General features: G+C 38.5%; 1 protein-coding gene across 1 annotated transcript in view; it reads left to right on the top strand.

Annotated features, from left to right (window-relative positions):
* The window catches only part of FMN2 (formin 2), a 281,809-nt gene that overhangs the window by 173,873 nt on the left and 83,532 nt on the right, over positions 1 to 24,404 (top strand). Inside the window, exons 7-11 of the mRNA XM_072970983.1 lie at positions 18,260 to 18,351; positions 18,513 to 18,642; positions 19,698 to 19,844; positions 22,420 to 22,479; positions 22,611 to 22,731. Coding sequence (XP_072827084.1) covers positions 18,260 to 18,351; positions 18,513 to 18,642; positions 19,698 to 19,844; positions 22,420 to 22,479; positions 22,611 to 22,731 — 550 coding nt within the window. The remainder of the gene's footprint in view (positions 1 to 18,259; positions 18,352 to 18,512; positions 18,643 to 19,697; positions 19,845 to 22,419; positions 22,480 to 22,610; positions 22,732 to 24,404) is intronic.

The raw sequence follows: 24,404 nt of genomic DNA, 5'->3' as shown, positions 1-24,404 counted from the left end.
TTTTCATTGGATACAGAAGTCTGCAATGGCATTTTCTTTCTTCATATTGAATATATTCCACTTACCCCTGACCTCCACTGAATCTTATTGAAACATTATGTGTTTAGACATTGTCTTCTTTGTATTTAGTCTGAGTTCGAAGAACTTCTTGACTCTGTTTTTATCACGTTTGGAAAACTTTCTCCCTTCCATCCTTCAACCTTCAGATACTCATTTCTACCCTGTTCTAATCTCCTTCTGGGATTTCAGTGACACATATTTCAGACCATTTAATAGTTAACATAGGTTCCTGAGAATCTGTTCATTTTCAATGTTTTCTTCTCTCTGTTCATAATATTGGATAGTTTCACTGCCTCTTTCCTCTGTCATCTATATTCTATTACTCAACTCATCCAGTAAAAAAAGCTTTATTTCTAATATTGTAATTTTTCATCCTAGAATTATCATTTGGTTGTTTTTAAATAGTTCTATGTTTTTGTAATTCTGTATTTTTTCATTCACTTTTAATGTATTTTCTTTTACATCATGTGACATAGTTACAACAGCTGTTTTAAAGCCCTTGTCTGATCATTTGAACATGAGTCATTTTGGTGTTGGCATCTACTGATTTTATTTTCTTTTCAGAAGTGGTCACATTTTCCTGATTCTTTTCATATGCAGGATAATTTTATTTTGTATTGACCTTAGACTACACAGTATATATAGTTGTACTCAGTCATTTCTTTTCTTTTTTTTTCTTTTTTGCTGTTTCAACTTTCCTTTTTCTTTGTTTTTTAAACATTTTTGTATTGAGTTATAGTCATTTTACAATGTTGTCAAATTCCAGTGTAGAGCACAATTTTTCAGTTATACATGAACATACATATATTCATTGTCACATTCTTTTTTGCTGTGAGCTACCACAAGATCTTGTATGTATTTCCCTGTGCTATACAGTATATACTATGGTACTTGTTATATAAACTATAACTTGTGTATAAACTATTATCTTGTTTATTTATTCTACATATGCCTGTCAGTATCTACAAATTTTGAACTCCCTGTCTGTCCCTCCCCCTTCCCCTCGGCAACCACAAGTTTGTATTCTATGTCTGTGAGTCTGTTTCTGTTTTGTATTTACGTTCTTTTTTTAGATTCCACATATGACCAATCTCATATGGTATTTTTAAAAGCAAGACTCTTTTTAGTTAATTTTGATTTATTGACTACCGTGGAGTTCAGAGAGTAAAATGTCTTCAAACATAGTATATTATATTTACAGTTGGGTAACTGTATCTACTGATTCTGATTCCTTATATACACTTTGACAGACTATGGTGGGGTGTGGGGACGGATGAAGAGTTGAGGTAGATTCCTTATTTTTTCTTTAGTGTGTCGAATATGTAACATCAATTCAGAAATTTGTCTGTAAATACGTCCTTGCATAACTGTCAGTTGAATTGGGTTCTTTTCAGATAAGTTCAATTTTCCCTTTATTTCATAGTCAAGAAACAAAAAATTCTTATGTAGTAAGACAAAACCAAACCTTGGAGGTGAATCATATTAGAAGTTCAGTTCAAGAAAAAAAAAATTTAAAGAAGGGGAAAAAATTCCATCTCCCTTTGTAATTAAACAGCTCTAATCCAATTCGAAGGAGAAAAAAGAAAAACAGGTAGGGTAGAAAGAATTAGAGATTTAAATTTATGCTTCTCAGGATTGAATTTCACAGGCATGCTTTATAGTTTTAATAATCTTACTGCAGTAGTTGACATACCATAACCTTTAATCTGGAAGAAGGATCTGGCACATATCACATGATACAGCATCCTCAAAAGTGGGTACTGTATTACATTAATGAAAAGGAGCTGGATTAAGTGTCCCTATAACTTCCTAGAGGTATTTACTTGATACATGTTTTAAGCAACACTTGGTCATTAGCTTCTGCATATAAGTGTGAGAGGACTATTGACTTTCTCCACAGAGCTGTTTTAATCCATACTCTCATGTTTCGTTGCTTTATTGAGTTGGTTCCTGGAATCCCTGCAAGTATGCTCATTTTTAATAGCATGATTTTTTATTTTATCCATGTGAAGAGACACACCTATGAAAAGAGAGCCAGTCCCGACCGCAGAAGTCTCAGTTCGTACTAACCAACCTCCGAATAAACACAGCATTTCCAACCTTACTCTACATGAGCTTTGCTTTGTTTTCAGAGGGAAATGGTCTTTTTCATGGAGATGTCCTTCTAGTTATAATCAAGCACTTTATTTCCCAAACTAGAATGAGCTCTGGCCTTTCTTCTCTACTTCCTCCACAGATTGGTAAACACACACAAAAATCACCCTGATTTTTGTGACTTCTTCAGAAAGAAAAGTTGTAGTTTGTTACTTCATTTGTTAATTTTAAATAATAGAAACACTGTGTATCACGTGGTGTTCAACCAGGGAAGCAAAATGACTATTGAGTGGTGCGGTATAAGGGCTTTTTTCTAGATCTTAAGTAATATGGGTGTTACTGAGTCCAAACTCATTCTGCTTGCAGCACGACAGGCCAGTAAATGGGGAGATGAGGTACTGGGGCAAGGAACAGCAAATTTATTTGGAAAGCAGGCAGACTGAGAAGTTGGCAGACTAATGTCCTGGAGAACCATCTTCCGCAAGTCAGAATTCAGGCTCCTTTTATACTGAAAAGGGGAGAGGGTGTGGTTGGTTGTTACAAACTTCTTGGTGTAGGATTTCTTTGTTTTTGTAGCTGTCCACGTGGGTCAGGTTATGCGGTCCCTGTAAAACCTCTAAGAAAACAAAGGTGGTTTTCTGTTCTACAATTTATCTTTATATGAGTGCAAAAGTGTTAACATCCTTAAAGGTCAGAGCCTTAAGAATGGGCTCTCCTGTATATTTCAGGCTAAAGGCAACATTTACAAAGGGTGCAGAGCCAGCAAGACTAAGCCTAGAAAACAAGATTAAAGCCAAAGGAACAGATCTAATATGGAGTCAGATTTGTTCTTTTCTGTTACATGGTAAGCCTGTGAAGAAGCTTATGAGAAGCTGTTTCCTCTGCATGTGGTGGGGGTGCTGAAATTGTTGCAGGTCAGCGGAGTCAGCAGTGGAAAAAAGCTGGGGCAGATAAGAGATGAACAGGAACTCACAAGGAGAAACCGAAACTTGTAGTTGTTTCTCACCCCATCAAGTTTTAACAACAAAGGCGAATTTCAGAAGAGGCCAAAGCACTTTGCACTGGTGCCTGATTTAGAGCTTGAGGTCTTAAAGGAGATCATGAGGGTGGGAGCTGCAGGAGCTGCGGACCTGATGCTGCCCCGGGCAATTAGGTGATCACACAGATCAGCAGCTGCGTATCTGATCTGCAGCAGCAGCTCTCAACCCAGCTCAACTGCAGAGCCTCATCTCCTCCTCCTCACTTCTGCTTTCCAGATCTGTGCTCCTTTCTCTTGTGGTCAGCCTTAACCCACAACCATCAGAGTGGAACTGTAGCAAATGCTGCTCCAGCCTCTTTCAGCTGACACAGTACAAAACCAGCCCAAGCAGGGATGATATTTTGAGGCTCAGTTTCCAGCTGGACTTAAACTCCGTATCTGAGAAGTCACCGTGTTGCTTGTAGTTTCACTCCATCTCATACTCTTCTTCTTACCATTTCCTTTTATTTTTCATGAATTTTAATTCAAATATCCTTCCCCATGTTTTTCCACCTGGTAAATTTCTAATAGTCCTATAGGAATAGTTTAAATATCACCTACTATAGGAAGTTTTCTTCAGTCCTAGAAGTAAGGCTGTTACTGTGGTTTTTATTAAAATACCAAGCACTTTGATTGTGAATAATGTTTGGGGTTTTTTGTTTTGTTTATTGAAGTATAGTTGATTTACAATGTTGTGTTAGTTTCTGGTGTACAGCATAGAGATTTAGCCATATATATACACATACATATACACATACACATTCTTTTTCATTATAGGTTATTACAAGATAATAGAGTTCCCTGCGCTATACTGTAGAGCCTTGTTGTTTATTTACTTTATATTAGTAGCTTGCATCTGCCAATCCCAAATTCCCCTCTTATTCCCTCCCCCACCTTTCCCTTCTGGTAACCGTAAGTTTGTTTTTTGTGTCTGTGAGTCTGTTTCTGTTTTGTAAATAAGCTCATTTGTGCCATTATTTTAGATTTCACATATAAGTGGTATCATGTGCTATTTGTCAACCACAAAATGTGCTTAATTAAGGTGAATTTCAATTAAAAAAAGCTTTAGATCTTGAATGACTTACAGATTGACTCTATAGGCTTGGTGAAATTCAGAAATTATATTTCTTTCTTATTCATCTAGGATGTGACATTTCCTGCCAAATCATAGTGTATTGACTGATTTTTTTAATTGAAGTATAGTCAGTTTACAATGTTGTGTCATTTCTGGTGTATAGAATAATGTTTCAGTCATACATATACCTACATTTATTCATTTTCATAGTCTTTTTCATTATGGATTACTACAGGATACTGAATATAGTTCCCTAGGCTGTACAATATAAACTTGTTGTTTGTTTATTTTATATGTAGCAGTTAGCATTTGTACGTCTCGAATTCCCAATTTATCCTTTGCCACCCCCTCCCCCCAGTAACCATGTTTGTTTTCCATGTCTGTGATTCTGTTTCTGTTTTGTAGATAAATTCATTTATGTCTTTTTTCTGTTGTTCTGTTGACTAATTTTTTTTTTATTGCTGTGCTTCTTTTAGGTAAACTATCTCCAGTGAATTCCTGGAAAATGAAAGTTAGAATGATTATCACTGCTTCATTAGAAACAAATGACAAAAGAATGTTCACATATTTTTCATCTTTAACACCTGGTTTTAATTTGCTTGGTGAAACCCAGAGGCTGACCTGTTAGAGGACAGCCCTCCCAGCTGTTTGCCCTCCAGCCGCTCGGCCTCTCTTTCTGGCAGCCTCCTGGTCCCACCGCTAGAACAGCACTGACAAAAGCTGTTCTTTCAGACAGGAGATTTCTGCTTACCATCTCCTCCTAGTAAATGTTCCTTCAATTCTCTTTCCTTCCTTTCTTCTCTCTCATTCTTCCCTGTCACAAATCCTCCTGTCACAGACTCATAGCAACCTCACCTATAGAGCACTTAGCCTAGACTTTCCACACAGGATTACCTTTGCTCTCATCCTCTCCAGTATCATGAAAGTTCTATGTCTGCTTTTTTTCCTTAGCATTATATCACCGTGGAACCCAGTAAGCACTACAAACAAACAAACAAAGATTTACTAAATGAATGCAGTTATCTCGTAATTATGACAAACTAGCTTTGATACATTCTCTTAGGTAGAATGTTTTTTAAAAACATTGATGTTTTGATCATGATTTTAATGATGACATATTTTAAGGAAGACAGTAACTGTGATCAGATGTTTCACAAAGCTAATTTGAGGATCAGTTTTTACATTTACATTTGAAATAAGGGCTCTCTCTTTCTTGTTATTGTGACAGAAAACCAAGTCTCTGATGGTGCATCACAGAATCTGTTACCAAGTAAAACACAGTTGTGGAGCTGCTGGGGCTGACCTCACCTGTTTCCCCAGCATGCCCAGACAGCTGTCTCCCTTGTGTGTCCATGAAGGGGAGGTAAAGAGAGACTGTATTCAGATCTCCAGGGCCCTTCTTTCTGCTCCTGATCTTCTCCCTCCCCCCACCCCCTACCATGTCTCACATTGCTAGACCCACTACAGGTATCAGTCCCCTGAAATTCGCTTCACATCTCAACACACCTTTAATGGTTGTGCCCTGCCTCCTTCCCCCCTGTCTCACAACCATGATAAATTTTTTTAACCTGGTGTCATAAATGTTCACTGTACCTTCTTTAAATCCCTTTATTCTGCTGATACTGCAGGAATGTATTTAAGAATAGGAATGTAATCGTTTATGTAGAAAACTTTCAAGTTTAGCCTGTGAATGTCATTTAAGGTAGAGATTCTTCTATGGTAGCAAGTGTTGGTTGTTGTTGTAGGTGCCTGCTAAGAGCCTTGATTACTACCTAAACTGAGTCCTGACTTGAAATTATTCATGAACAGGAATAGCATTTGATGGCTTTGACATTCTGCTTGAGAGGGCCATCATCCTTCCCTTGTTGCCCATGATTACAACAACTAACATTTAACTGGGAAATCAATTAATTAAAGGAATAGTCAAATCTCTTCATGAGGATATAAAAGTCCTACCATGTTTTCCTTCACTGAACTTTGGACAAAAAAAAAAAAAATGTTGCCTGCCACTTCAGTAAACAAAGAATGTTGCCTGCCATTCCATTGCCCACCATCAGGCCATCAGCTGCTCCAGCTGCCCCTGACATTCAGGATGGAGAAAAACAGGATACTGGCCCTGGGTAGTTAAGACGCATAGCAGAGGAATAATTTCAGTGAGCCCAGTCTCTTGCATCTCCCCATATATAGAAAAGCACTAGCATCATTAACTTGAGATGTCTGCTATTTGTAATTAGCAGTAATCCTTTGATGTTCAACTACATGTTTTTTTCCAGCAAAAACTCCTGTATATGCTGGCTCCTCTCTTACCTCTTTGGAATTGTTCCTCAGAGCTATCTGACAGGCTGTCTTCCCAGAATATGGCCTCAGTAAGGTCCCCAAATAAAACATGGTTCTCAGCTTTTAGATTGTGCTTTTTTTTTTTTTTTCAGTTGAAAGTTTATTTTGGAAGTTGAATGATTCCAGATGTGTATTTGGCTCTGAATTTGTTTACTCACCAATATACAGTAATTTGACAACATATGGTTAAGTGTTACTTTCAGATCCCCCAGAAGAGCCATTCAGCCCTTACACATAAAACTTGAGATTGCCATCTGACCACTGTTATGCAAATTCCTCTCAGCCCTTGTCATTTAAAGGTATCCCAGTTGTTTGTTTTACATGAGGAAGAAAGATCTGTGGGACTGCAGTATATTAGTCTGTGGACTATAAAAAGTGTATCTCTTTCAAGATTAGAGGAAATGTAAGTCAACAAATGGTATATAAATTACCCATAGACTTTTTTTAAACATTTTTTATTGATTTATAATCATTTTACAATGTTTTGTCAAATTGCAGTGTAGAGCACAATTTTTCAGTTATACATGGACATATATATTTTCATTGTCACATTTTTTTCTCTGTGAGCTACCATAAGATCTTTATATTTCCCTGTACTATACAGTGTAATCTTGTTTATCTATTCTACAATTTTAAAATCCCATCTATCCCTTCCCACCCTCCACCCCCTTGGCAACCACAAGTTTGTATTCTATGTCTATGAGTCTATTTCTGTTTTGTATTTATGCTTTGTTTTTTTTGTTTTTTGTTTTTTAGATTCCACATATGAGCGATCTCATATGGTATTTTTCTTTCTCTTTCTGGCTTACTTCACTTAGAATGACATTCTCTATGAGCATCCTTGCTGCTGTAAATGGCGTTATGTTGTCGGTTTTTATGGCTGAATAGTATTCCATTGTATAAATATACCACCTCTTCTTTATCTAGTCACCTGTTGATGGACATTTAGGCTGTCTCCCATGTCTTGGCTGTTGTAAATAGTGCTGCTATGAACACTGGGGTGCAGGTGTCATCCTGAAGTAGGGTTCCTTCTGGATATAAGCCCAGGAGTGGGATTCCTGGGTCATATGGTAAGTCTATTCCTAGTCTTTTGAGGAATCTCCATACTGTTTTCCACGGTGGCTGCACCAAACTGCATTCCCACCAGCAGAGTAGGAGGGTTCCCCTTTCTCCACAGCCTCTCCAGCATTTGCCATTTGTGGATTTTTGAATGATGGCCATTCTGACTGGTGTGAGGTGATACCTCATTGTAGTTTTGATTTGCATTTCTCTGATAATTAGTGATATTGAGCATTTTTTCATGTGCTTATTGATAATTTGTATGTCTTGGAGAATTACTTGTTCAGGTCTTTTGCTCATCTTTAGATTGGGTTGTTTGGTTGTTTCTTATTAAGTTGTATGAGCTGCTTATATATTCTGGAGATCAAGCCTTTGTCGGTTTCATTTGCAGAGATTTTCTCCCATTCCGTAGGTTGTCTTTTTGTTTTACTTATGGTTTCCTTTGCTGTGCAGAAGCTTGTACTTTTCATTAGGTCCCATTTGTTTATTCTTGCTTTTATTTCTTCTAGGAGAAAATTTGAGGTATGTCAGATACTGTTTTGCCTATGTTTTCTTCTATGAGGTTTATTGTATCTTGTCTTATGTTTAAGACTTTGATCCATTTTGAGTTGATTTTTGTATATGGTGTAAGGCAGTGTTCTAGCTTCATTGTTTTACATGCTACTGTCCAATTTTCCCAGCACCATTTGCTGAAGAGACTGTCTTTATTCCATTGTATATTCTTGCCTCCTTTGTCGAAGATGAGTTGACCAAAAGTTTGTGGGTTCATTTCTGGGCTCTCTATTATGTTCCATTGATCCATATGTCTGTTTTTGTACCAGTGCCATGCTGTCTTGATGACTGTAGCTCTATAATATTGTCTGAAGTCTGTGAGAGTTATTCCTCCAGCCTCTTTCTTTCTCTTCAGTAATGCTTTGGAAATTCTAGGTCTTTGATGGTTCCATATAAATTTTGTTATGATTTGTTGTGGTTCTGTGAAATATGTCCTGGGTAATTTGATAGGGATTGCATTAAATCTGTAGATTGCCTTGGGCAGTGTGACCATTTTAACAATATTGATTCTTGCAATCCAAGAGCATGGGATATCTTTCCATTTTTTAAAGTCTTTAATTTCCTTCATCAATGGTTTATAATTTTCTGTGTATAATTCTTTCACCTCCTTGGCTAGATTTACTCCCAGATATTTTATTACTTTGGGTGCTATTTTAAAGGGGATTATTTCTTTACTTTCTTTTTCTGTTGATTATTGTTAGTGTAAAGAAATGCCACTGATTTTTGAACGTTAATCTTGTAACCTGCTACCTTGCTGAATTCTTCAATCAGCTCTAGTAGTTTTTGGGTGGACCTTTTAGGGTTTTCTACATATAGTAACATGTCGTCGGCATATAGTGACACTTTTACCTCTTCTTTTCCAATTTGGATCCCTTTTATTTCTCTCTCTTGGCTGATTGCTGTGGCTAGGACTTCCAGGACTATGTTGAATAGGAGTGGTGATAGTGGGCATCCTTGTCTTGTCCCAGATTTTAGTGGGAAGCTTTTGAGTTTTTCACTGTTGAGTACTATGCTGGCTGTACGTTTGTCATATATAGTTTTTACGATGTTGAGATATGTTCCGTCTATACCCACTTTGGCGAGAGTTTTTATCATAAATGGGTGTTGAATATTATCAAAAGCTTTTCCTGCATCGATTGAGATGATCATGTGGTTTTTGTCCTTTCTCTTGTTGATGTGATGTATTCCATTGATTGATTTGTGTATGTTGAACCACCCTTGTGTCCCTGGGATGAACCCCACTTGGTCATGATGTATAATCTTTTTTATGTGTTGGATTCTATTTGCTAATATTTTGGTGACGATTTTGGCGTCTATGTTCATCAGTGATATTGGCCTATAATTCTTTTTTGGTGGTGTCTTTGCCTGGTTTTGGTATACCCATAGACTCTTGATTGTATAATGTGGGGAAAGTATATTTTAAGAGGTTAGTTAATAATGCAGAAACATTTCCCCTTAAAATTGCTGAGAAATCCCTGGTCCAACACAACTAAGGCTATTTCATTCATAATGTACCCAACATGCATATTTTTTATTCAAATGAAATGAAAGAAACTAACCAAAGATGGATGGTTGCCAGATCTGATGATGGCTGTCAAATATGTAACTAAATATTTGGAGCCTAATGTGATGATAGAGTTCTATGGAAAGAACAGGATTATTTGCTGAAGAGGCAACAATTTCTTGATCTTGGGGGACATGGGTTAATTCTTCATGGTGAGGCAATATTTGGGGCTGTTCTTAAATGTCCTTATAAACTTAAGAGAAGAGATGAGAGACTTTCAGAGCAGGTGGAGCAGTTTGATCAAAGGCATAGATGTGGAAAGCTATAATGTATTTGGGGTGAGGAATCCTCTGTTGGAGGAAGGTAATACATAGAAGACCTTGGAATGAGATTTGCATAGGGGTTGAGACTGACAGGGACAGATGTGGTCTTAGCGTTCTGGAGTGGCAGTGAGATTGGAGAAGGAGAAATCTGCTTCTGAGATTTTTCTTCAGGGCTGACCTAGATAGGAAGTGTCGCCTAACTGGATGCGGAGGGAAGAGACTAGAAATGGACCTCGTTCTTGGGTGTTTGGACTAGATGGCCATAAACCAAGGTTGGGTATTCAGAGGATGAACTTTGGGGACATAAAGGAACAGATGATCAATGGGCCATGTTGATTTTTTTCTTTTAAGTTTTTATTTTGAAATAATTATAGCATAACTAGTTCACTGAGGTCTTATGTAGCCTTCGCCCAGTTTTCCTGAAAGATAGCACTTACAAAAGTGTAGTACAGTGTTAAAATCTGGACATTGAGATTGGTATGATCCATAGACCTTTTCGCAATTTTGCTGGTTTCACGTGCACACGTATGCCTGTATGTGTGTATGTTTCCATGCAGTTTTATTGCATGTTGATTTGTGTAACCATCACTACAGTCAAGATACAGAATTGTTCCACCTCTGCAAAATCTCTCACACTCTTTCCCTTTTCCCATTCCTAACCCCTGGCAGTCACTAATCTGTTTTCCATGTCTGTAATTGTCATTTTTGAGAGTGTTAAATAAATGGAGTTGTATAGTAATTAACTTCTTGATATTGGCTTTTTTCATGCAGTATAATTAATTCCCTTGAGATCCATCCAACTGTTGAGTGTATGAAAAGTTCATTTCTTTCCATTGCTGAGTAGTAGTGTTCCGTGGTATGAATGCACCAAAATTTGTTCCATACATTGAGGGACATGTGGGTTATGCTGAGGTTTTGGCTATTACAAATAAAACTGTTAGGAATACTCATATATATTAATTTTTTGTGTGGATATGTTTTTGTGTCTTTGTGATAAATGCCCAACATTGTATTTTTTGTGTTGTATAGTAAATGTATATTTAGCATGTATTTTTAAGAAGCTGCCAAACTATTTTCAATAACGTCTATACCGTTTTAACATTCTCAGAAGCAATATATGAGAGATCTAATTTTGCTGCATCCTTGGTATTGTCACCATTTTTTAAAAATTCTAGCCATTCTAATAGATAGGTGTATAGTAATATCTCATTGTGATTTTAATTTGCAGTTTCCTAATGGCAAATGACCATCTTTTCATGTGTTTGTCTTCTGTGTATTCTCTTTGGTGAAAAAAAATCTCTGTCCTTTGCCCATGTCCTAGTGAGATGGCAGTGCTCAGTGTCACCACTCTGAGCCACCTTGTTCTGCCTTGTTGCTGCTGAGGGGGAGGAAGCGCCTGCTGGCCCCCTAGACCCTGGGTTGGGGAAGCTGGGGAGGCAGCTTGCTGAGCAGCACTCCTCCCACTCACCACCTTTACCTCAGCGCTGCCAGGTCAGGCTGCAGGTCCAGTGCTGCACTCGGCCACACTGATTCCACAAGGGGTCAGTTTTTCTTTTGGTTGTGGCTGGAGTAGGGCCAATATTAAGAACAAGGTTTTTTCTGCCAGACATCCCTTCCCCTGTCCCGTGACTAGAGGGAGGGGGCAGACTTTATATACAACTCTTATCTTCTGGTGGTTCCAGGTCCAGGCTTCTCCAGCACCTCATCAGGGATGAAGGAGGAAAGAAAACCCGGGGAGCTTCACCATTCCTCACGTTGTTAGCTTCCTGGCCAGTCAGCCTTCCCTCCATCTTTCATAGCTTTCCTGTGTGTGTTTGTGGTCTTAGTGCCAGGATTTTTAGTCACAAGAAGAACTGACAAACAATGGAGTGGCTTCATCTTGGCCCCATGTTGGTTTTTAAGGACCTGGGCCGCTTCAGGAGGCGGTCTAGACTCAGTAGAGCTTTGTGAAGAGACCTCAGTGTAGGGCCATCGACAGCAGGAGATGATGGATGAGGGCTTGGGAGCCACTCCAGCTTTGTTTGAACCTTGGCCCCTGTGCTTACTGGTCGAGACTTGAGACTCAGCTTTCTCATCATACAAACGGGGATGATGCTGTTGGTGCTAATGCCTGTGTCTGTGCCATTATACACGTAGAGTAAGTTGCAGGGCACCTGACTGTTACCAAGGGCTCAGGAGACGTGAGCCCTTGTTTTATCTACAGATGAGATTCTTGGCTCTAAGAGGAACATTTTTGGGCTTAGTGGGAGTGATCTAAACGAGAACAAAAGCCAGATTGCAGGGATTCAAACACCAAACAAAAGGTGAGGAAAGAAGTCAGCATGCCTTCAAGATATTGTGCTGGAGAAGTAGAGAGAGGGTCGTGAAGGGATTCAGGGAAGTGGCTGGCTGGGGGAGAAAGGAGTGTGAGGTTTAGGGAGGAAAGAAGAAAGGCCTGAAGAGAGGGAGAAGTAAACGAGTAAATTACAGAAAGAGCCAGGTTGCTGCTGGTGCTGGATTTACTACCCGGATGTAAAGGAAAGAAAACCGTCCCCTGAGACCAGCACACTCTCCCCTGAATCCCTGTCCGGCACGGAGCCCAACGCCTGGCTGTCATCACTGATGCCACCAAACGTGCTGACCTTAACCTCTTCAAACTCAGACGGCCACTGGCACTGTCACCCACCACTTCAGCTCCCGGTAGTCACTGTTTCTGCTGCAGAAAGGAGAGACACAGAAGGAGAGGTGAGACTGAATGAGGAGCTAGGACATTAGGAAGAAATAAGTGAGTTTGAAGGAATCTATATATAATAAACTCCAGGCATTTATTATTATTTCATCAGACATTTGTTAAACGTCTGTTTTACTTCAGGCATGTGCTCTGGTCACAGAGATGACAAAATAGACATTATCCTTGTGCTCATGGAGCTTTCCTTCGAATGTGGGAGTCAGGCCTTGCATGTTCACGTGCAGCTGCGGATGTGTGCTGTGAGGGGGAAGTGCGTTTGCACAGCGGGGTTGTATTGCCTGGAGGATTCTGCAGGGATGAGGTGGTTAAGGGGGCCTCCCCAAAGCAGAGAGGTGGGAGCTGAAACGAGCTAGTGGGTTCTGTGGAAGCTGAGAAGTGTGGGGAATGTTCTAGACACAAGGTGCAGCATTTATGTGAAATGTTTGTGGAACTGAAGGAAAGCCACCGAGAACCATGTGTTCAGCCGGTGGGAGCAAGACCTGAGATGGGAGGCGAAGGAAGGCGAGCCGTGTGGGCTTCGCAGGCACCCAAGGTCTAGGGTGTTACTCCAGGAGTGCTGGTTAGCTGTTACAGAGTCGTAAGTAGAGTGACATAGAGTACACGTTCTGATCCACATCCTTAAAAAAACAGCAGTGAGTGCCGTGTAGGACTTACATTAGAGAGCCGTGGATGGTTATGGGGAGACCAGGCCCTGTATCGGGGTAGTTGAATTGAGAGAGGTGGTAGTTTGGACGAGGATGGTGGCCATGGAAGTGGAGGGAAGTAAGTGAATCTGAGACTGTGACACATCAGACGCGGAGATGTTTGGATGACTTTCTGGATGGGCTACTAGTTTCCAGTTTTCAGTAACCAGGATCACTGAATGTCTAGGGGAAGAAAATGTGAGTTTAGTTTTAGACTTCTGTTTGGTTGAGATGCTTCTGAAATATCCAGGTGAAAATGTTGAGAAAGTAGTTGCCTGTGTGGATATGGAGGGAAAACAAGGGCTTGTAATGGAAACGGGCTGAAGACATCTGTCACGTGGTGATCAGGCAGACCAGGCAGTGAGGGCTGAGAAGTTGGCAGAGGGGTGGGAGGGAATCCAGAAAAGAGAGTATAAGATTATAATCAAAGGGGACATTCATATGAGGAGGCAAGCCTAAGAGTGACAGGCATGGTGTGTCTGAGGAGAGAGGCGAAGATTTAAAGATTAGATTCAGAATAGAAATACTATGAAGATGGTAGAGACTGAATTAAGGAACCAGTAAAAGGCTGGCCTGACACAGTGTTTTCACCCGTGTCCCTTAGAGCACTGGGTCCTTGCGGGTGTTACTGTCATGTTCTCTCTCTGTCTCTGTGTCTCTGTCTTTCTCTTTTTCTCTCTCTCACACACAAACATGTTTCATGGTTGACTAAGTATGGGGGTCACTGTTAAAATGAAGTGTTTTTCAACAACATGACTTCTAAGAGCATTTGTCTGGCACCGTGAGTCTCCAAGGTGGATGGACCATGCAGCTATTCTTACTGACTCTCGGGAATCCAAGTTCGCCGTCTCTGGAACAGACACACTTGCTGGGTGCCCTTAACAGACTCGGCCACAGAACTGTGCACCCGGCCCTCTCAGCATCCTCCTCTCCCTCTCCTCCCCTGCTCCCCAGCCTCCTCTCTGTCAAAGGTACAGTTTTTCTCAGGCGTTGAAATAGCAGGGTCCAGCTTCAGGGGGTTGTGGGCTTAGGGTTGTGGAGGCCAGAATATTTTTGAAAGCAGGCGTGGCACTAGGGACTGGGGTCCACTCCGGCCCGTGGTGGTGACTAGTGGGTCTGGGTGTTGGGAGGGATGAATCTTCAGTAACCGGTGAAGGCCTGCAACTTAGCAGCAGGGGTCTACTTCATATGTAGGCAAACAGGAAGCCTTGAGAAAGGAATATTCTGGAAGAAATCTACAGGTAATCGGGGTGGGGGGTGGGAAGGGGTGTACAGTAAAAGAAAGGAAGTAACTGAAAGATAACCCCTGTGCTGGAGACTGGAATGATGTAACCTTGGGAGGTATGTGAGCGAGAGTTGGAGAGGGAAGGGTTGTTACTTGAACGTTTGGAACTTGGAAGCTCCTTTACGTTGTTAATTGCTGTGTTAGTGTGTAGTTACTGTGCACATAGCTTTGGCCATGAGGAAAAATGACCCTATTCAATAAGTAACTCTCATCACCACTGGCACAGCAGTGAGATCACCAGCACCCCCTCACAGAGGGCTATATGCGGTTTTAAAAAGCAGTGGAAGATCACTGTAGAAGGTTTAAACAGATAAGAGTGGTGTTACGAGCAACTGGATATGTTGTGAGGTGGAATTTTGCTGGAATCGGAAGCCCAGCGTTTATCTTTTTATCTCCAGTGCCTAGTGTAATGCCTGGTAAACAGCCTTTGATTGAATGGGTGGATGAATAATCCCTAAAATTCATCCTTTCTAAAGAAGAACCAGAGAAGAGTACTTGAGACTAAATTCCCTTTGGAGGGGAAAGCCAGAATTTTCCAGATGACCTCTAGGTTCTGGTACAGATTTGTAGCACTAGTTCGACATAGTTGATGGTTGCTGATTAGAGTGAGAAGTTGGGGCTTTAACAGGTAGAAAATAACTGACTTCTGCTTGATCCCACATGTTTTGCAATGAGAAAGCCGAGATGTTGGGCAGGAAGAAACAGTTGGTCTTGCTGTAGCAATGAGGAGCAGAATCTTGCAGATTTGATTAACATTGTTTAAAAACCTATTATGTTTTAGTTCCACTTTTTGTACCTTCCTACACATAAGTATTGCTGCATAAGAGATGAATGAGAGGCACACGAGAGTGTTGTAGAATAAATGTATAGACAAGTGAATTCATATGTACCTGTGCTGGGCACAGCCTTCTTATTTCTTCATCTGCGTATTTGTATCCTAGCATTTGACATGACTGGTTCTGTCTCATGCATGCATAGGTATCTATTTGGGATTCAAATTACCTCATAAGGACCCTCATTATACTCTTAGGACAATGATAAACAGTTGATATTATCTGTATATCATTATGTCCTCAATATTTCTTATTTTGATTGTCTGGTCATTGTCTTTCCTCCTCTTTACCTCTCTCTTCTCCCAGGACATGGAGGCTTTCATTTTTCCTATTCAATTACTGATTTAATTTTTCAGTGTTTAAAAAAAATTTACTGACTGCTAACTATATACTGTCATCCCTCGGTATCTGCGAGGGATTGCTACCAAAATCCCCAGATGCTCAATCTTTTAAATAAAATTGTGCATTTTTTGCATATAACCCACACACATCCTCCTGTGTATGTTACTATTTTTATGTATACATTTTAAGTTTGTTTATAAACTAAAAGATAAGCAACAAACTAATATGTAACAGATGAAGGATTAATATGCAAATATATTTAAATGCCTACATATCAATAAGAAATAGAAAAAACTAATGATGATTATAAGTAGAACAAATGGCCAATAAAGATGAATGATGTTTAATAACCTGGGGAATGCATTAAGATAACATACATTTTAATCTATTAGATTTAAAAAGACATAAATAGTTTCATTAAGGTTACACACTGGTGAGGGCATGGTTAACAGGTGCCAGCAGAACTATATTTCTGTACTTTGGACAGCCACTTTTTTAAAATCTATTTTTATGTATAGTGGCTAATATTTGTAAATCTCAAACTCCTAAATTTATCCCTTTCTACTCCCTTTTCTCTGGTAACCACAAGATTGTTTACTATGTCTGCAAGTCTGTTTCTGTTTTGTAGATGAGTTCATAGTGTCCTCTTTTTTTTTTTTTTTCAAAATTCCACGTATGAGTGATACCATATATTTTTCTTTCTCTTTCTAGTTTACTTCACTTATAATGACAATCTCTAGGTCCATCCATGTTGCTGCAAGTGGCATTATTTTATTCTTTTTTATGGCTGAATAGTATTCCATTTCCTATATACTTTAAATCACCTCTTGATTACTTATAATTTCTAATACAACATAAATGCTGTGTAAATTGTTGCTGGAACACAGAAAATTCAAGTTTGCTTTTTGGAGCTTTATGGAAATTTTTGTCCTGTGTTTGCTTGAATCCACAAATGCAGACCCCACAGAAACAGAGGGCTGACTGTACCATGAATCATACTGGTCACAGACATAAACAGGACGTAGTCCTCTTCAAGAAGCTTCAGTCAGTAGAAGTAGTAGGCACATATGTGTAGCACCAGTAAGACATTGTGGTAAGTTAGCATAAAACAGAGCAAATATAGGTTCTGTGTTATTCTGGAGAGAGACTCCTTATAATGAGGATCAAGATGGGCAAGGCAGGCTTTTTAGTGGAAGTTATACCAAAGCCAAACCATCTCCTTTACTTCTCTGTATCCTGTTGTTGCATTACATTCCAGAAGCAAAATGGATCAAGACCTCCAAAGGTCTACTGATCTGTCATCACATCTTCTTTCCCTGCTGAAAGAAGCTTCCTTTGGGGAGCTAGTCTTTTCTAGTGAATCCCATCAACAGAAAAGCCTGCATTTCAAAACAATCAGTGAATACAAAACACAACATAGCTATGAAATCTGTGGTCTCTAGAAATCAGTCAGAGTCTGTCATTTACAGCAGTTTATGGCTGAGCTGCTTTTCTGTTTAAACAACAAATAATACTGAAGGAATTTTAACTTCTGAGGACTAGACTCAAACCCAAGATTTTGTGGTCTACTCAGACTTCTTAATGCATTTAGAAAATGTAGGATTTTGACTGTTTTGAAACATCTTTGTGAATTATAGAGACAAGACTAAAAATAAAAATCATCTAAATTCTCCATAAAGAATAAATTTTGTGTTTCTTGAAGCCTATAAAATATTCTGCCTTATGTTAAAATGCAGAGGATCCTCTCCTATAAAGAAACAGATTTAGAACAATAAATTTTTAGCTTGAGATTTTAAAGGGTGAAAGAGGACAGTTAGAAGGAAAAGAAGCCTGGAGCCATTTTTGCATCAAAAAGAAAATTCAAAAGAATCAAAAATCACTTATGTTTGTTCCATGACTCAATACTGCGACTGTACTTTCCTTTTCCCAAAACAAATAGGCACAAACAATGATTGCAATAGTTAAATAAGTACTTTTTTCTTTAAAAATCTTACAGCACCTTTAGGATCAAATTACTCCCAAATTTAACTTGATTAATTTCTGAATAAGAAATAACAGTTTAAAATGAGTCTTGCATTTCAGAGAGTATTATAAACAGCTAAAAAAAAACAAGGGAGGAAAACTACTGTTTTAAAGCATGCTGGAATAAATAAAAATATTTTTTGGCACATCATTAATAGCCAATAGCATTTGGAAGATTTGGAGATGATCTGATTTGCATTAAAGATATTTAAACACTTTAAAATGCCTCGTGAATTAAGTCGAGCTTTACCTCAAACAGATGCTAAAGAATATGAAAATATATGGAGTTTTGCTATATTTAAGATCATGATTAACTAAAAACCACTTGGCTTCTGTCTTTCCAGAGAGCACAGTCAGATGAACTGGAAAAAATTGAAAAGCATGGCCGGTCCTCCAAAGACAAGGAAAATGCCAAGTCTCTGGACAAACCTGAGCAGTAAGCATTCCATAGGACCCTGCAGACGGCATCCAAGAAGGGGGGGCTCCTTCTGTTTGGAAAATGCGGTATCTTCTGTGCATAAGTGTCATGAACGGTGTGAGGATAAACGTGTTTATGTGCATCGTATTTTTCCTCTCAACTTGGCTTTATTTCCTTAGGTTCCTTTATGAACTGTCACTAATCCCCAACTTTTCAGAGCGAGTCTTTTGCATCCTGTTCCAGTCCACATTTTCAGAAAGCATTTGCTCAATTCGTCGCAAACTGGAGTTGCTACAGAAATTGTGTGAGGTGGGTTCTGGTCCATGGAGAGCTGAAGCTTGGGTTCTGATATGTCATTGTGTTCAGTCATGTTCATATTTCAGACGAGGTGTCTTCTGTTTACTGTAAGTTCTTATAAAACCTGTAGGATAGCAGTCCCACAGGAGAGAACGCACGGCGATTGAGCTGCAAGATTAAAGCAAATATGCTGATGGGCGCCCGGCACCCAGGGCTGTACTGCTCCAGTGCACTGCCCAGCTCCACAGGTCCCTGTTCCTTCTGCTTCTGTCAAAGCGCTGTCTTCACTTTTCATGCGTGGCCTGCTCATACCTCTGATTTCCAACTGAATGCCATTTGAAGGCATTTTATTTATTTATTCTCCGTTTTGGGGAGGGCCTCTCAACAAATTGTTAGTGATTCAACAAAATGCTTTAGGAACAGCTGTATGACTATAAATATTCTTCTGAAAACAAAGAATAAATGCTTGGCAGACATCACCAATATAAACATTTAAAATAATATGTCAAAAATTAATGGTACCATTCGTGCTGGTTTTTGTAAATCATTTTGAAATGTAGTAAGATGTTATTAAAGACACGTTTTCAAAGGACATGACATACAAATTTAAGTGAAACTTAGTGTTTTGGAAGAATTGAGTGCGAACCTTTGAGAGATAAATCTAAATTTGGAAGTTAAACTTTAAAACTACGTTTTGGTTTCCCATACCTTATGCCAAAACTTTGCATTGTACCGGAGGCAGGTGCAGTTCGGCTAATGGCAGGGGCATTATTCTGTGGTGGTTCCCGTGTTACCGCCTTGTTTGTTTCCCTTGCAATTACATCACAGAAACGGCCCTGGTTGGTACCTCTCAGCTTACAGAAGCGCGCCCGCGTGCTGTGGGTGTTGCAACTTTTTTAAGTTACCTTTGGAGACACTGCTCTTCAAATATACCTACTAATGAGCACTGGTAAAGTTTGGATGTTACCCCAAAATTATTAGTATACTGTGAATGCCTGCCACAAACTTAGGAGAATCCAAACAAAACTTTGTGTAATTGAGAAATTGTTCTTTATCTTGTTTTACAGACATTAAAAAATGGTGCAGGGGTTATGCAGGTTTTGGGTTTGGTTCTTGCCTTTGGCAACTACATGAACGGTGGAAATAAGACTCGGGGACAGGCAGATGGCTTTGGATTAGACATCCTTCCGAAGCTGAAAGACGTCAAAAGCAGTGTAAGTGTTTTGGGTGAATGAATGTAACAGATTGAAGACTGGATATCTTGTTTAGTAATAAGTTTGACTGACTGTAAACCTGTTGTTATAAATACTTATGTTCCAAGGTCAAAAACTTCTTTGTGTTCTGAGAGCTACATAAAAGTAATGGCCGTCTTATATTTGTGATGGAGAGAATATTAAAGTTTCCTGAAGTAAGTAATTTTGAATCCTGTGTCTAAAGAATAATTTAGACAACGTTTTAATATAAAAATAACTATCTTTCTAAAAGTAATGATCTATCTTTACCATGTCTGCTAATTTTATCCTTTTGGATCTGAGGACAAATTAATTTCCATAGATGAGACCGTATATCCATTACTTTCTCCTGCTCTTCCGTATTAAGCAATGGGAGGCCAACAGGCTCATATTTTAAAAACTAAAAAAGGATGAGCGAAAGTATTTGTAAATAAAATATAAAAGATGATCTTTTTCCACATATCAACCTCTCCTTGATCCTGGTGTGTCTGAGAATGTCTAAGCCTTTTCGCAAGCCTAATTATTTTTTTATTCTACTTCCATAGTTGTGTTTGTTTCAAATTAACATGTGAGAGATTATGATAGTATCAATAGAAATATAAGACTGGGGAAACCACCATGATGGTCAAAGTTAAAGTCTGACATTGTCCACTGAGAAAATAATAGAATTCTGTTTGTCGGATAAAAGAGTCTCCCAGCAGAACTGCATGATGAAGGAAATTGTGAAGGAAATGGTTTTAAAATATTAAGTTTAAGTGAGCAGTTGACCTATAGAAATGAAAATATATAAATTATCCTTCTTAGATAAGGAAATAATCCCCCTGATGAGAGAAAGATATTTTTTGTTTTTTTTCTGCCAGTCAGCAACTCACTTGTTTATTCATTCATACATCCACTCAACATTCATTTAACGTTCTTTCATAGGGCTTCTATGAAATGCCAGACACTGTGCTTTTCCAAAATTGAGAAAAACATAGTCCTTGCTTAGAACACCAACAGCATGTAATTTTTGTGATTTTTGATGGTTATATTTGTTCAAATGCTGTTTATTTGTATGAGACACATTTTCATAGGAACCTCCAGTATGTCAACCTGATAAGTCACATTTCTTCAAAAACAAAAGCTTTCTTCTAACCATATGCCAGTTCTTGAATAGTTCTTAAAAAACTGATTTTTGGATTGAAACAAGTAATTTTCTGTTACTTATAAAAATGGATCTGAAATAGAATCTGATAATCATAATTATACATGAATAAGGGATTTTTCTATATTGGTTGATATATCTTATTCAATCCTCCAATAAGTTAAATTTCATTAAGTTAAATAATCTAGATAAAAAATAAAGAAGCAAGAAGCAAGATTTTTTTAGTAGTTTCACAAGAGCTATGCAAAGCCTTCCTGAGTTTGTTCTTTCTCCATAACTAATACTTACATAGTTACATTTGTGTATCTCAGTACTGTTTGTATACCTGCAGGGATGGAGCTGTTGCTCAGATCACTTGGAATTAATTTTTGCTCAGCATGCCTACAGCAGGCATTTAATGCATGTTTTGTTCATTGATTCAGGTACTGCTAATCATTTCACTGATTTACAAGTTAGGAAAGACAAAGGAAGTCAAGTTGCTTAAATCTTTTCACAGGCAATCCTATTTCTTATGAATATATTGCTTTTATTTTTATAGCTGTATATTCCTATGTAATAGTTAATGATATAGAATATATTGCTTTACGGGAAGTCTGATAGATATATTATCATGTCATGTCAAATTTGATGATAAAGGGATGTTGCTCTTTTTATCAATGGGGGGAAAAGTGCTGGCTAGATTATTATAGAAAACAAATTCTGTATTACAGATTGTGTTTTAAAAATATGTAGTTGGTTTCACACATCCAGATTTTGAGCAATGAAAAAAAATTAAAAATTAATGCCTCTAAATGTGCCAGAAAAAAGAGTGAACAGCTTCTTCTTTGTTAGATATGAAACAATTTTACTTTTTTTTCTTTAGAATGACACACATTTTGGGTTACATATAGCTGCCTGGATGTTAATTTTGACATCTCAATTGCTGACATGATTTATGATATTTGCATTTAAAGCTTCAGCTTACTTAAAATAATACTTAACTTTTAAATTTTCTTAACCTACATACTAACCAGCCTCAGTCAGACTTGCTGTTGAAGTGGTACCTGCTGGTCCAGCTGTAGAAAAATGCTGGAAACAGTCCATCATTTCAGTTTAGATGGTAGTTATACTTTTAATAGTAAAACATAAAAATTAATGAGGTAATTTTCTGATGGAGGAGGATGAAAACAGGAAAGTATACACAGTTGAGACTCCACCCTGAAACAGCTGTGCTTCCACTTGGAGCTTAGCTTGGAACCGTGGGGAAAACAAGGTCTTCTGTGTCATTAAACTAAAGTAATGTGAAACAGAATTTCCCCTTTCATCCTAAATATTCTCATCTAAATATGTGGATTAGCTGGAATTAATTTTTTTGACACTGTGTATATAGTAATTTTCAAAGTATATTTCTACTTACTTTGGCCTTTCTCCTAGGACAACAGCAGGAGCCTTTTGTCATACATTGTTTCCTATTATCTGCGCAATTTTGATGAGGTAAGACAGTTTTTACACAGTCATGCTGCGTTGTTCTTCACTGCTGAGCGATCGGCAGTGTCTGTCATTGTTTTGTAACTGCTGTTGTGTCTCCTCGTTTATTTGAACATCCTGTGCTTCTCGCTGCTTAGGACGCTGGAAAGGAGCAGTGTGTGTTTCCGCTGCCTGAACCCCAGGACCTCTTCCAGGCCTCACAGATGAAGTTTGAAGATTTTCAAAAAGACCTCAGAAAACTGAAGAAAGACCTGAGAGGTAACGTACAGTCTTAAAGGAACTCATGATTGTTATTTATGCTTTTTCAGTGAGAGGAAGGCTTCTGTCACGTTGTCGTTAAAAGATAAGTATTCCCTCGCACCCCGTCTGTGGTGCACCTGCCCAGGATCCTGTGGCTTGTGAGCTTGCCTGGGAAGAAAATACTTTCTTTCACATGTTTGGTCAGAAAACATACGCGTGCATAATGCTTTATTGTTGGTTGAGAAGCCTTCAATCAAATCATTTTGAAGAGAGTTTGAAATTCTTTGAAGTTGTAAATTTGAAGTAATACATAAAAGCAAATAGTTCACAAATTTTTTTTTTATTTTGTGAAAAAAAAATCCCTTTCATCCCTTCCCCTCTTGTAATGAAGTACGGTTGGCTTACAGAATTGTACTCGTTTCAGGTGCACAACTTAGTGGTTCTGTGTTTTCACATGTGACAGACCGTACAAAGTTATTACAGTGTTCTTGACTATATTCCCTATGTTGTGCCTTACATCCCCGTGACTGACGTATTTTATAACTGGCAGTCTGTACCTCCTAATTCCCTTCACCTTTTTCACTCATCCCTTTTATCTTCTTTTCATGAGGCTTCTTGTTACGGAGTTGAGACCCCTCACCTACCTATTTAAGCCTCTTTCTAACTATTTAAGAACAGACAGGAAGTGAGTAAGTTAATGTGAGGTTTTCATTTCATGTCTCACTAGATGAGAAGAAGAGGCTTGGTTACTGCTGCCCAGAAACCAAGAAGATGATAAAAAATTTTAAGAGATTCAGTCTCAGTGCTGAAGTGTTTATCCAAAGATATTGACCTGTAGTCAAACTTATGGAGCTGTTACATTCCAGTTACAGATGCTTTTATATGGATTTAAGTCAAAATAGTAACATTGTATAGTTTGCTTGTTGTTCTTTAACACTCAGCATTCATTACGGGCCTGATGCCGGACAGGTATTTGCTTGGTGCTTTGGGCACCCAGGGATGCAGCCGTCACTGTCCAGGGAGGGTGAAGACTTGGCATTAGGATGCTCCACCTTAGAGCCTCTAATACAGGTGCTCATTGATTGAGTCCAGGAATGACTGCCTTGTTTTTTTAAAAATAACAATTAAAACTATGTTATATTTATGTTGTTTATGTAATGCTACATTACCGTGCATTTAAGTATGATTTTTTTAACATTTTTTATTGATTTATAATCATTTTACAATGTTGTGTCAAATTCCAGTGCTCAGCACAATTTTTCAGTCATTCATGGACATATACACACTCATTGTCACATTTTTTTCTCTGTGATTTATCATAACATTTTGTGTATATTTCCCTGTGCTATACAGTGTAATCTTGTTTATCTATTCTACAATTTTGAAATCCCAGTCTATCCCTTCCCACTCTCTACCCACCTGGTAACCACAAGTCTGTATTCTCTGTCCATGAGTCTATTTCTGTCCTGTATTTATGCTTTGTTTTTGTTTGTTTGTTTTTGTTTTTTAGATTCCACATATGAGCGATCTCATATGGTATTTTTCTTTCTCTTTCTGGCTTACTTCACTTAGAATGACATTCTCCAGGAGCATCCATGTTGCTGCAAATGGCATTATGTTGTCGGTTTTTATGGCTGAGTAGTATTCCATTGTATAAATATACCACCTCTTCTTTATCCAGTCACCTGTTG

The sequence above is a fragment of the Vicugna pacos genome, chromosome 11, assembly GCF_048564905.1.
Source record: "Vicugna pacos chromosome 11, VicPac4, whole genome shotgun sequence".
Classification (NCBI taxonomy): domain Eukaryota; kingdom Metazoa; phylum Chordata; class Mammalia; order Artiodactyla; family Camelidae; genus Vicugna; species Vicugna pacos.
Note: the sequence above shows the minus strand (reverse complement) of the source record. Positions and strands in the feature narration are given on the sequence as shown.